General features: G+C 50.3%; 1 protein-coding gene across 1 annotated transcript in view; it reads right to left on the bottom strand.

Moving 5' to 3' along the window:
- tns1b (tensin 1b) overlaps window positions 1-13478 on the bottom strand; it is a 178125-nt gene that overhangs the window by 131447 nt on the left and 33200 nt on the right. Inside the window, exon 2 of the mRNA XM_064310507.1 lies at window positions 8876-8990. Within this exon, the coding sequence (XP_064166577.1) occupies window positions 8876-8990 (115 nt within the window). The remainder of the gene's footprint in view (window positions 1-8875; window positions 8991-13478) is intronic.

Raw genomic sequence — 13478 nt, 5'->3', positions numbered from 1 at the left:
AGGTCGGAGGTCAAATCGCAGGCTACTCACGCTCACGAGAGGGGCCTCAAAACCGGCTTTAAATACACTGCAACAGCTGCATCCCCCCATTTTAAACTGTGCACAAGTACGTTAAATGCAGCAACTTAGATGCAATAACTGCATAAAGTCTACGACCCACTGACGTCACTAACTCGGTTTCCTCTTTGAAAATGCCTTCACTGCAGCCTCTTTCAGTTGATCTTTCTTTCGGGGGGTTTCTGTCTTCAGTCTCCTCTTCAGGAAGTGAAATACACTGGACTGGATTAAATCAGGAGGCAGGCTTGGACAGTCCAAAACTTGCCTCTTTTTCCCATTGATGAACCCTTTGGTTGTGTAGGCATTGTGCCTTGGGGTCATTGTCTTGCTGCAGTCGATTGCTTTAGGATGAAGCACCGCCCAATGAGGTTGGAGAAATGTCTTCGTACATAGCCGGACAAAATCTGTCTGTACACTTCCAAATTCATCCTACTGTCCTTCGTTACATCATCAATAAAGTTGAGTGAACCGGTTCCAGAAGCAGCCATACATGCCCAAGCCATGACACTGCCACATTTCACACATGGGGGGGGGGGGGGTGTTTGGAACACAGGCTGTTCCGTCCTTTCTCCATACTTATGGCTTTCCATTGTGTTGGTAAAGATCTCTTTAGGGATCGCCTGTCCATAAAACCTCTACGACTCTTCTGGCCCCTCGCTGGTGGAATGACCTCCCCGTGACGGTCAGAACAGCAGAGAATCTCACCACTTTCAAACGCAGACTGAAGACTCATCTCTTCAGGCTGCACCTCTCCCCACCCCTCCCTAGCCTATAGTTCAGCTCATTGTACCTAGCTAGGATAATTTGATTATGTTAGTGTATCTGGCAGGATTGTTTTTCTATGATTAGGTGTGATTCCAGTGCTAGTTTGTACTTGGTAGGATTCTTGCTTGCTGAACAAGCTTACTCTACAGGGTTGGAGTCCTGATCGATGTGGTCACTTCTAGCACTACGATCCTTACTTCACTCTAGTGTTTCTTTTGCGCCTCTACATCATGAAACCTATGCACTTGTTGTACGTCGCTCTGGATAAGAGCGTCTGCTAAATGCCTATAATGTAATGTAATGTAATCTGGCCTTTTCGATTCTTGCTGCTAATGAGAGGTTTGCATTTTGCAGTGTAGCAGCACTCTCAAAGTCTTCTGCGTACGATGGCTTGAGATATTTTCACCCTTGCTCTCTGGAGACAGCTGGTGATGTCACTGACCGTCGTTTTAGGGTATTTTCTTCACAGCTCTGAGGATTTGTCAGTCACCAGCCGCAGTGTCTTCCTTTGCTGACCTGTACGGCGTTCATCCACAGCGGGTTTCTTTCTTTCTCAAGACCTTCTTATCTGTTTTATTTGATACACACAGTTTCTGTGCCATCCATCTTCTTCTGTCTTTGCTTACAGACTAGATGTTTTTCAGCCATATTTCCTTCTCTGGTCTTTGTGACGGCGTACGCCTCTGACTCAAATTAGTCCCCACAGATGAAACAAAAGCTAAAACCAAGATTAGACGCTCAGTGCTGCTCTTTTATGTGTCAACAATCCATGCCAAAGGAAACATGTGAGCAGCGGTTAACACCTTTCTGTCATCCGCTAACTTACTTGTGCACAGCTGAAAATGGGAGGACTCAACACAAAAACAGTTGTTTCTGCAAAGTGGTAAAACATGCATGCAGGTAAATACCATGAAACAAAAGTCAATTGTCTACTTTTGATTTCACATCCAAATGCCTTCAGTATATTGCAAAAATAACAAATTTCTCTCTACCATTCCCATACTTCTGGAGGGCACAGTATATATATATATATATATACCAGACCTGGGTCAAATACATATTTGTTTTGGATTCAAATTTGACCCAGGTCTGATAAACACATACATACATGTAAACAGTAGAGGCCCATTTTTAAGTATAGCACTTCTGAGATAATCCAATAGATGGCGCTGCCATAAAAGTACAGTCATCAGTGAGCCCTCTGTAACAGCATGAACAAGAAGCGAAGCTTGTTGCTAGCAAAGGAAGCTGGTTTCTCTTGTGTGTGAGTGTGCAGGGTTCTGTACAAGCCTATCAAAAGGGCCAGAGATTTCAGAGGTTGAAATGTAGGCAGCAGGAATGAAAGAGCCAATTATGTGCGAATCGATGGGCCGAGCTACTGACAATTAGTCCAATCACGTCACTTGTGAATGTCAGATAATGTCTGTCTTCTGTCACTCTGTCAAAACGTTTTGCTGGGGGCTAATCTAGGAGTGAACCGGCACAGGTGTGTGTGCAGCTGTTACTTAACTGAGGTCCATGCACTGGACCACCAGGAATGGAACTGCCCACTCCTGAACTCCTAAACCCACCATAATATGGCAAAGCCAAAGCCAATCCACTGTGGCCATAATATATTCTATATGGCACACATGGCAACCTGCTCCCCTCATTAGAAATACCACGAAACAGAGAAGGAGCTCTGCAGGTTTAATTGGGCTGATTGAGGGGAGTAATCATGTTAGCCCAGTGTAATGGCCTGGTGGATATGCTTGTGTGCGTTTGTGTGTGTGTGTGTGAGTGTGTGTGTGAGTGTGTGTGTACGTGTGTGTATGTGGGTATGATTGCGTGTGTGTGTGGACGCTTGTGTGTGTATGTGTGTGTACGTGTGTGTATGTGGGTATGATTGCGTGTGTGTGTGGACGCTTGTGTGTGTATGTGTGTGTGTGTGTGTGTGTGAACGCTTGTGTGTGCATTAGTGCTGTGCTATCCGAGATAGATCTGGAGATGCTCTGATTAATAAGTAACATGAATATTTCATCACAAAGCCTGGAGTGTCAACACATTCACCCCCCCCCAGCCTCCCCACCCCCCACGCAGAACCCCCCCCCCCCCACCCCTCCCCCAGGAGATCAGCACATAAATAAAGAGTGCATTAATTACAGAATAAGATCAACATTTATCCAGGGCAGAGGGAGCAGAGAAATAAGCCGTAACAAAACACCAGTACAGAGTGGATTTGTGTAGGCCAGAGAGCGCATAACGCCTGACCCCCCCGTGCCACGTCCCCCCGGGCCACACCCCCCGGACCATGCCCTCCCCACCCCAGACCGCACCCCCCGCCCCCCTCCGCCCCCGCCCCCCCCCAGGCCACGTCCCCCTCGGGCAACGTCCACTGCAAAGGACACAATGTTTACCCGGGCCGATAAAACCTGCGTTTCCAAAATCCGGCCTCAGAAAGCCGCCGGGCTGCGTTTGAGACTTTTCGGGCCTCACGTGCCCCTGCTCCCTCTAACACTGGAGCCAGATCCACAGGAACAAAAGCAAACAGATGACCTCATCCTGTAATCCAGCAGGGGAGGGGGAGCTTTCTCCCCGCTGCATCTCTAATCACTCAACATGAAGGGGGGAAAAAATCCCCCCTCTGAAATCTGGCGCCCCCTGAGGAGCACGTGCGAGCCGTGCGTCAGCGGCGGACGGCCCTATTGTCACGGCCCTGGCGACGCTTCCTGGAGACGGCGGGAAGGATGCTCTGGCACGAGTTACCTTCCCGCCCCGCCACGTGCGACGCCGAACGGAAAAAAAAACTCCAGTTCCCAAAAGGCCACACTCCTACTCGCAGCGAGCATTCCTGATGCCCCCCTGTCACACGGGCAGGCCTGTGAATGGTTCCTCAGTCGGCCCACGCTAGCAGGATTCCCAAGACCGCAGGCTTGTCAGAACAGTACCGACGGACTCCGCCCACCGGTCCAATCGAAGCAGACGCCGGTCTTGGTCTGCGATAAGCATCGAGCTCCGAGTGACGGCTTGCGGTGTGGGAGAAACAGCATTCTGATGTCACCTGGCCGCGTTCTCACGCTCTGAACAAACGCCACCTCTTTAACCTACCATAACACCACTCCTCCTGGATAAATTCACTTCAGCCTACAGCCTATTAACACCTCAACAGGCTAAACAGAAATACACTCAACAGTCTGCATGGCTGAAACAGATTTCATTGAAATCGATTTAACTGTCAGCTAACCGTCAGATACTAGTCCAGCCTGACCGTTCCCTCATTTAGTGTTAGCCGGGCCCCAGCCTGTCTCTTCTCCCATTCACATCTGTAGCCAAATCTATGGACTGCATTCAATCAACATTCGTCCTTAAACTTGATTTGCGAGTTAGCGCAAGTTAACACATTCTCTCTTCACACCGTTTGTTGAGTGAATTTCGGCGATGAAAACTGAACTCAAACCGTGTTCAAGAGGAAAAACCGTAGCGTTTCCTTGTTGGTCAGAGTTAAGGACGAGTGTTGATTTGTGTGCGTGCGCGTGAAGATTCGTCGTTCCAGGCGCTCCGTGTCGCCTCCGTCCCGCTCTGTGGGGAGGTCAGACGGAGCCGGCGGCTGGCTCGGGCCGGATCGGACGGCCTGTTTTCCTCCCGCTCGTCCAGATCGGCGTCTCCAGTCCGTGAGCACGGCGCCCTCTTATCTGGGCTAACACGGCTCTGCTAATTTCAACAGCGCCCCTACCCCCACCCCCCCCCTTCCCCGACAGGTGCCGCCGCTGGCCCCTGCTCGGCCTGGCTCGGCTCGGCGGCACACGGGACCTGCCGGAACGTTCCGGCACAAAGAGGCCGTTTGTCCCCCCCCCCCCCCCATCCCCCCAGCGCGGACACCTCAGCCAGGAGCCTGATTCGCGCGAGCCGACCTCGTTAAAGAGATCCTCCGCTGCCTTTTACCGAGCGGCGTAATTAGCAGGAGCCGGACTGAGGGACGGAGAGAGCGTGCTCGGCATCGGAATGCCGCGTTTCACAATGCCCGCTCGCCTCCTGTGCCAGGGAAAGATGGCGGCGCCGCAGCAGTACGCATCGGACCGCGTCTCTCAGAATGAACAGGCTGCTTCCTTAAACGCCATGCTCTAGGCTCCCAAACAACTTTTCGGATAAAAAGGAGCTCGCTTTTACACCAGACCCTACGGCCCCGACATCACGGGTTCAAGTCCTGGCTTTGTCTCTGATAACAGAGTAGCTGAGATAATAAACCGCGGCCTTTTTTTAAGCTCATGTTTCATTTGCTCAGGAAGTCTCCCTGCGATCTCGGTATCTTTTAGAAATAAGATTTGGCTCCGTCCCGCCTAGACTAGTCTGTTGCTTTGGTAACTGGGTCATTAGCCCCGCCCATAAACACGCCCACAGGTTTCTCAGTGGTTGCCAGAGGGAGGGGAAACGGCGTCCTCTGATCGCAGCTCGCTCTCCTGCCCTAACGCGGGGGAAAGAGCCTCCGGGTCCCGGGTGAGAGGGTCGGAGGAGTGAACCTGCAGTGCCTCTCGCGTCAGTGAGAACGGCAAAACAAAGACTCTGGAGCAGCGGTAACCAACCCTGTTCCTGGACATCCATCATACTGTAGGTTTTCATTCCAAACATAACAAAGCACCTCATTAAACAGATAGAGAACTTGTTTAATTAAGCTGCTAATTAGTAGAGGTGTCCCAAATTAGGTTTGAAAAGTAAACCTACAAGATGGTAGCTCTCCAGGAACATGGCTGGTTAGCACTGCTGCAGAGGCACGGCTCACTCAGAATGGCAGGGGGGAAACAGAAACCCCGCTTATATAACCGGTGGAGGGCGTGGGTCTGTGAGAAGCCCAGCCGTCCCGCATGCTGTTCAGTGAGGGGCTACACCGCACCGGAGCGCAGCGCTATCAAAGCCGGCCTCCTGATGGGGAAACAGCAGGCTTCCCCACCGCCGCGCTACGCGCTCATCCGCCCGAGAGCGGCCGCGCTCCTGGAGCGCTTCCACAGCTACGCTGCATAAATAAAACAAGAGCGCCGCCGCCGCCGCCAAAGGCACTTTTAATATTAACAGATGCTCAATCTACCTGAGAGCCGGGGGGGCGGGGCTCTCCAATCCGCCCTCTGACTGACTTGACAGGCCGGGGGAGCTGTCCGTTGTAAATGCGGTGCTGAAGCCAGATAATGATTTCCCACCCTTTCCTCAGCTGGGGAGGGGGGGGGGGGTGAATTAGCAGAATTAAGTTAAACTCCTTCTGGGAGCCAGAGTCTAATTGGCCTGGACTGACCGTCAGAGCGACGCAGCCAAGTGTCCGGGAGCAGTATGGATGTTCTGGTCCGCTGGGGACTGATTGATTTTGTGACCCTCTCCACCCCCCCTACCCCTCCCTTGGGGGACGGGCCAAGGTGCAGCGAAGATGTTATTGAACAGCAAGTCAACCGTGGAGGGACTTCCAGCCAAGGGAAAATTAGCTCACAAATTCAAGTGTCAGCTCTGAAAGACTGAACACAGACTCCTCCCTGCTGCACTGATGAACCAATAGCCATCAGGAAGGAAAGAGGTTTTCTGGGAAATGTAGTATTGACAGTACAGTCTGCACAAACCAGGAGCCTAACCAGGGTCAGAATAATAATGGAGAGTATAAACATGTCACATTTTAATGTTCTTGTGAAAAAAGCTATCCTAAAAACGGAGTTTAAAAAATTGCAGCTGCTGAAATGTTGTTTTCCACCCAAAAAGCCAAACGTCACAGTCGTACCACACCACTGACCCCTTACAGGTGCTCTCCCATTATGATTTCCCAGGAAGGCACGGCTGGGGGTGTGGCATCACAGGCAGCCAATGAAAAGGCAAAGTATGACATAACCCAGGGAAATACTGCTTGGACATGCACAGTAGCTATCGGTTTCATCAGGGCTCAGGGTTTTTGCTTTGGAAGTTCAAATACAGTCAGAGGATTAATTTATCTCAAATACATGTTTGCTCATGGAAATTAACTTCAAACTGGATATGTTTAATGATAAAACCTGGCTATTCTTTTATCATTTAACATACTCACACACCGCTTGAAATGAATTCCAAACTAATAACTCTTTTCTCATCTAACATATCCAATAAGAGCTTGAAATGAATTTCAAGCAAAAGCTAATGTCTCTGTTTGGACAGTGTACAGCAGTTGCTTGGATTTATACAGGAGGACTCCTTTAAAAAAAATATAAATCGCAGTATTTTTAGAAAAGCAATAAATGACATATAACTATGTAACAACTATGTAACTGAAGCAGTTATAAGACTGTTATATAAGACAATATAACTGTCATGGTGCATATGTGCTGTCTTCAGAATACGTTCCATTTAGGGTGGGAGATGTGGATACCAGATTAATACCTGGCCTCCCAGCACTGTGGTTGATAAATAGATATTCTCTGTGGTTGCCAGGTTGGGTAAGGCATTATGCCCCACCCCAAGCTCTGCGGACTAGTCAGCGGCAACAAAAGTTCCCAAACTGTGAGTCACGATGCACTGGTGGGTCATGGGAGGGGTCAAGGTGGTTCATAGGCAGGTGTGAAAAATTAACTTCCTGTTACTGTAAAAAAACATACTTCCCTTTGACAGTCACAGGAGTCAAATTAACACGCCAGACCCACAACATGCACTAACCGCAGTGTAAAGTGCAGCTCTGACACATTTAAAACATTTAAATTCCATGCTGTATCTGAGCGTACGCCTCGCGCAGGCAGGAATGAACAGGCCAAGCAGACCGACGAGGTCCGCGATGACATAATGACATAAGCGCTGGACGCCGCGGCGGCTCATGGCGGATTTACCGCCGTTCCCTCGCAGCGCCGTGCAGCTGCAAACCGACGACACAGCGCCAGCGCATCTGTTTTTCATGAGGCGGGGTGGCGAGCGGCGCTTTCTACGTTTCCGCGTCGCCCCCTGTGGCCAGGCGCTGTATTGCAGGAGCGCGCCGTGTGACAGGGCTTTGGCTGCGCCTCCGCCTCACAGCTGAGGCCACGCTAAAAACTCGTCCTGGCGCGGTTCGGCCTGACGCAAGAGCAGCGGCGAAATAAATCACGCTCAGCGCAACGAACAGCCGAAAAGCAAGAGATTTATTCGCTTATTTTCTTATCGCCGCTAGCAGATTATTTCGCGTTTTCCTGCCCCCCGTTTCCTCTCGTCTCGGTTCGAAATCGTCGAGCGTCACAGAAAAAAAAGACAATAAAAAAAAAATCTCTCATTTTTAAAAAAAAAAGCAATAAATGGCTGTTTTCCACACGGCACTCCTGAGAGCAGAGAGAACAAAAGAAGAGGACATATCTGTGTTTTTAGAGGCGATAAATCATTCCTGCTCTGTGCCAAGGGGAGACTAGTCTTTCCACCATAGATGCCAGGCCAAACAATGACCCATTTCCCGCCGCAGGTTGGCATGTGCAGGGGTACCCCAGGGTACCAACTGGACCCGCCTTTTCACCGCAGAAACCCCACAGGGACTGCAGAGCGTGCCTGTTTATCGCTGCCCCTGTGGCCAGTTCCCAGTACTGCAGCCCCTACCCATGAGCCTCTTCACCCAGAACTCGCATTCAGTATCGCCCCGGAGCCCATTACTGGACGAACTCACGCCCCGCAAAGAGGCAAGTCATAATTATACTGAGTCAAATAAGCATAATTTCCTCTACAACCAAAACAGTTCATAGTTTTGTTCTGGAAGTCAGAGTGGCTTTTCTTGATTTAAATTTTAAAGGTGTCGTCATCCAAAAAAACAAGTCTCAATACCAGACCCACATGATGGCTGGGTTTTAGACAGAGCTTCTATGGGTGCTGAGCGCTCTGGAAGGTTAATGAGTGATGAGGCATTAGCAAACAAGGAAAGCTGCTCTCTCTGGAAGTCCTCTTTGCTTGCATCATCACCCCCAGGCCTGCCATTCGCCCTCAGACTTGGCGGGAGAGTGAATTTGACAGTTTAACTGTCGCAGGTGTCCCCCCGGGTGCCCGTCCCCTGTGCCCCCCGCCCCCCCCCCCCCTCGTGCCCACTCGGTCCCCCCCCCTCATGCCCCCCTGCCCCCCTCCCCCCACTCACCTCGGCAGACCAGGCCATCCTTGCTGACCGCTTGCTTGCACACGCCGCAGTGCTTGCTCTTCTTGAACGTCTTCACCCGGAAGGTGTGGGAATGCACGGCCTCAAACTCTTCCGGCTGCAGGGAGAGAAGGAATAAAACGATTGTGTATTAAATAGATAAACATTTATAAAAGACAAACCGCAATTCATTGATTAGACACAATGGCAAGTACAGCATCAACAACTAAGATTTTCATCCCACCCCTAATCTTCAACAGGCTCACAAATGTACCCATTCACGCCCCCCCTCCCCACCCCCCTTCCCAAATTCCAAAGAGTTTATTACCCTCCCCGCTCAGCTCAAAATATACACAGTCCAATAAAAGTTAGAATATGACGAAAAAATGATAGCTGCACACTGTACATGCTAGCAACCAGCAACCGCTGCCCCCTTTCACCAGGCTACGCACTGAGATCCTCAAAATGTGCTGAATACGTACACGCAATCCACCCGTCCAGAAAATGCAGCGTATGAGTGGCCCCTTTCAGAACGAGAACCCCGAAAACGCTTCCCAGCGCGGAAATGTGGCGGAAAAGCTTTGAGGGCGGCAGTTCACTGCTCGCCATTACAAAATGGCTTCCATGTCAGCAGTACGGCCGGATGAAGGTCAGGACACAAGCGTGCACACGCACGGGATGTGCCAGAGATCAGGAACATATAAATCAAAGCCGTGTTATACCAGAGGGAGATGCTCCACACATTTTCCATTAAGGTACGTATCGAACGCCACAAGAAAAAAGCTTATCGTAACTTTTCAGGCTGGCCTACCTTGCGGAAATGGAACGCACAAAAATATCGACATAAAATTCATAAAGAAAAAGACCGCAGCTCTTCGGAACACGAGGCAAATGCACAGTTACCGTTCTCTAGTTTGACATTGTATATTTTAAAAAATACCCTACTGTGAAATATACTTATTATTACATTTTCAAAAAAGTTTTTTTTTTCACATTGCAGTATATTTGACTTCTGTAACGGGCTATGATCGAATGTGGTGTCAGGAATGTTAAAATCATGAGGCAGCCTTATACTGTGTCAGAGACCGGAGGCCGGGTCTAAACTGCGCACAAAGTGTCACTTTCCCAGCATGCCGAGCGCAGATTACGACTTCCGCTTTTCAGCGTTCTGCATTTTATTCACTGTGAACCCGACAAACCCAGCAGTACCCGGCTCTTACACCCGACTCAGTCATCACTGGGGTGTGCACCCCAAACATCACACACCATCACAACACTATCCCTTTAGCTTCAGACACGAAACCGTGAGGCAACATGAAGATGATGTCATACAGGACTCAGTCTCGTTAGAAATTGTTTTTGTTCAACTTCTCGGCATCAGCAGGAAAAAAGACCTGGTACATTCCCTAATAAAATCAGACGTTCGCCTTCTTCCCCGCGGGATAAATGATAAAACTTTATGCGAAGCCAAAGTGAAGCGAAACCCCAGGACTCCACGAGCCAGCGTCACAACGAAAACAAGCCTTTTCACGGGCCACCGGTGATGTCACACCCCAAGCGCTCGCCAAGTAATAATTTAGGGTCCGCAGCTGCTGAAACGTTTGGGGGTTTTTTTTCCACCACAAATGCCAAAACAGTCACAGTCGTACCGCACCAACCGACCACTACAGGTGCTCGCTCGTTATGATCTTCCACAGTGGCACAGCTGGGGGTGTGACATCACAGGCAGCCAATCAAAAGGCAGGGAATTATGAAATGAAACAGTCAGCGTTGCTGTGTCACCAGACAGGCTCAACCCCACAGTCCTACCACTGCTCCATCCACTTACCCAGGAGACTGAACTGAGACAGTCCCAGGGTCTTTTACTGACTGCACAATGACTCTACCAAAGCCACATTTATTTGTTGTACAGAACAAGCAGATTCTAGCCACTGATTTTGGTGTATTTTTCTGTTCTAGCTGCTGGTAATGGTAGCCTTAACACATGCAGAGGTGCAGTGAAGATAACGTGTAATTATCGCTCGTGTTTATTTTTTGGAATATTTTGCTTTGTTTTTTATGGTTGAACGTGACACAGTGAGGAAGACAGGAAGTCCTTTGTTCGGTATTGTTTTTTTCTAATTATTCATGTTTCATGTTTCATGTGGTGCATTCCAGAATGCCAGCTCTCAACCCCATATACAAATCTCCCAATGAGGCTGAGGGTTTGATTTCCCAGAATGGCGCTTTCTGTTCTGTGATCCCCTCCCTGCTCCCCACATCCAAATAATGGGGGGGGGGGTAAAGTACTTTACTTTAATATATATATATATATATTATTGTCCACATTGCTTTGACAGAAACTACTGCAGGTAACAGTCTGTCAGCGCAGGACTACTGTCCTGAGAGAGAAGTCTGTGAGCACCCCCCCATTTTACCCCCCACCCCCCACTACAGGCGAAGCGGAGGCACATGGGGTCCGTCCAAAAACAAGACAGATTCAGAGAGAGAAAAGCTGCTTCCTGTCGGCGCTGCAGGTGTGTCGCGTTAGCTTTCTGAAACGGCCTCGCTCCGACAGCACGAGCGGCTCAGCCGAGGAGAGCTCCGCCCACTCCGCCCGCTCCGCTCGCTCTCCTTCCCATAATTACACTCTTCAGCCGTTCCTTTTCTCCGTCTGTCTTCTGTCTCTTTTTTTTCATCCCTGGGGTAAGAGGGAAGTCAGACCGGCTGATTCCACAACGCCGTCCGACCGCTCGGTTCCGTCTCTTTCAGAGCGGTGCACCGCGTTCCCTCTCTCCCTGACCCCCCCGTGACATCACTTCCTGTCTGTATTTACTCAGTTGGTTTGCATTCGGTAGTCACAGTCAGAGGCAGCCTCCATCCCCCTCTAGAGATCTGAGGCCCTCGTAGTCCATACAAACAGCACTCTGAGCCTCAGTGCACGTGTGCAACGCGGGCCTACGCAGAGGTGGATTCTGGGAAACGAAGTCAAAGAAAAGCCTACGAGCCCTGACCTGCAGCAGCGGTGAGAAAAGCCTCTGGAGCCCGCGATGAGGCCCCCCGGACCCTGGTAAACACGTGCGCGGGAAGGCGAGGCCGTGGGGCGAAGCGCTGGGTCTTAGCGCTTAGCGGAGGCTTTGAAGGCAGAGAGCGCGGAGCACGGCGGTATTTCACACGGCTCACGTTAGCGGCGGCGCGGTGGACAGGCCTCAGATGTGCCATGTGGCTGGCAGACTGCGCACCTCATAAATCAGGCTCCGGGGAAGAAGGCCCGCGCTGGGGAGGAAGGGTGGGGATACTGGGGCGGGGCGGGGCAGGGTGGGGGCGGGGCCTAAGGGCGCTCACACCGCTGAGAACTCCCAGACGAGCACGGTCTCCACGCCAACACTTATTTTTAAAAAACGCACAAACGCGACTGAGATTCCGGCTTCCTGATTGGTCCCGGTCTTCCGAGCCTCACGCCCGGTGGCGTGCAGATTTTAGCCCCCGAAACGCCGCCACGGTTGGTGGGAATCACGGGGCCGGGGGTGGGGAGGCGGGGTCCGGCGCGGTGGCGGCGACCCGTGAGAGCGCATCTGGAGCCGAACGGTCTTTCTCACCCCCGGGGCGGAGGGGGGGGGGGGGGCTAGGGTGTCGACCTTCTGCTCCGGGCCCAGAAATATGCCCAGATTAACTTCTCATCCAGCATTAGTGAAAAATTCGGCCGCAGCGAGAGCCATAATCCCGCTCTGGAAACAATTAGGGCCAACGCCGGGGAGCAGACAGCGCTCCCCACATCACAGGCGGGTCGGCTTTCAGCCAGCAGGGAGAACAATGAGAGGCCCACAAACGCCATATTATCCTTCATATTCCTCCACTCCAAACGCATGCGATAAAAAGAAAAAAAAGTGAGGGCAAACTATGGCCATACATCAATGGTGAATTATTCTGTTCAAATACGAGGCAAATATGAAAGAATTCAAATTGAGTTTTAGTGGTCTGGATTCAATCAACATTTTGACCATAGGTTTGCAAATAAGACTCTCCAATAAGTGAAAGCATAACTTCTTTTTCTTCACAACGCAGACACAGTTTGGCAAGTCAATTTCAGAAATGGCTGAACTTGCCAAACTTTGGCTGTAGGGGAAACAAAAGGTAAGAGTCAAACAAAATGTTCAGAACAGAATGTTTATTGAATCCAGGCGAGCCCTCACACTGATCTCTCACAGAATAACACAAACCCTTACAGTGATCTCTCACAGAATAATACAGAGCCTCACACTGATCTCACCCAAAATAACACAAACCCTCAGACAGACCTCTTACAGAATAACACAAACCCTCACACAGACCTCTCACAGAATAATATAGAGCCTCACACTGATCTCTCACAGAATAACACAAACCCTCACACAGACCTCTCACAGAATAATACAGAGCCTCACACTGATCTCTCACAGAATAACACAAACCCTCACACTGATCTCTCACAGAATAATACAGAGCCTCACACTGATCTCTCACAGAATAATACAGAGCCTCACACTGATCTCTCACAGAATAGCACAAACCCTCACACAGACCTCTCACAGAATAATACAGAGCCTCACACTGATCTCTCACAGAATAACACAAACCCTCAGACAGA

Source organism: Anguilla rostrata, chromosome 15 (assembly GCF_018555375.3).
Source record: "Anguilla rostrata isolate EN2019 chromosome 15, ASM1855537v3, whole genome shotgun sequence".
NCBI classification, from domain to species: Eukaryota; Metazoa; Chordata; class Actinopteri; order Anguilliformes; family Anguillidae; genus Anguilla; species Anguilla rostrata.
This window is presented reverse-complemented; position numbering and strand designations above follow the sequence as displayed.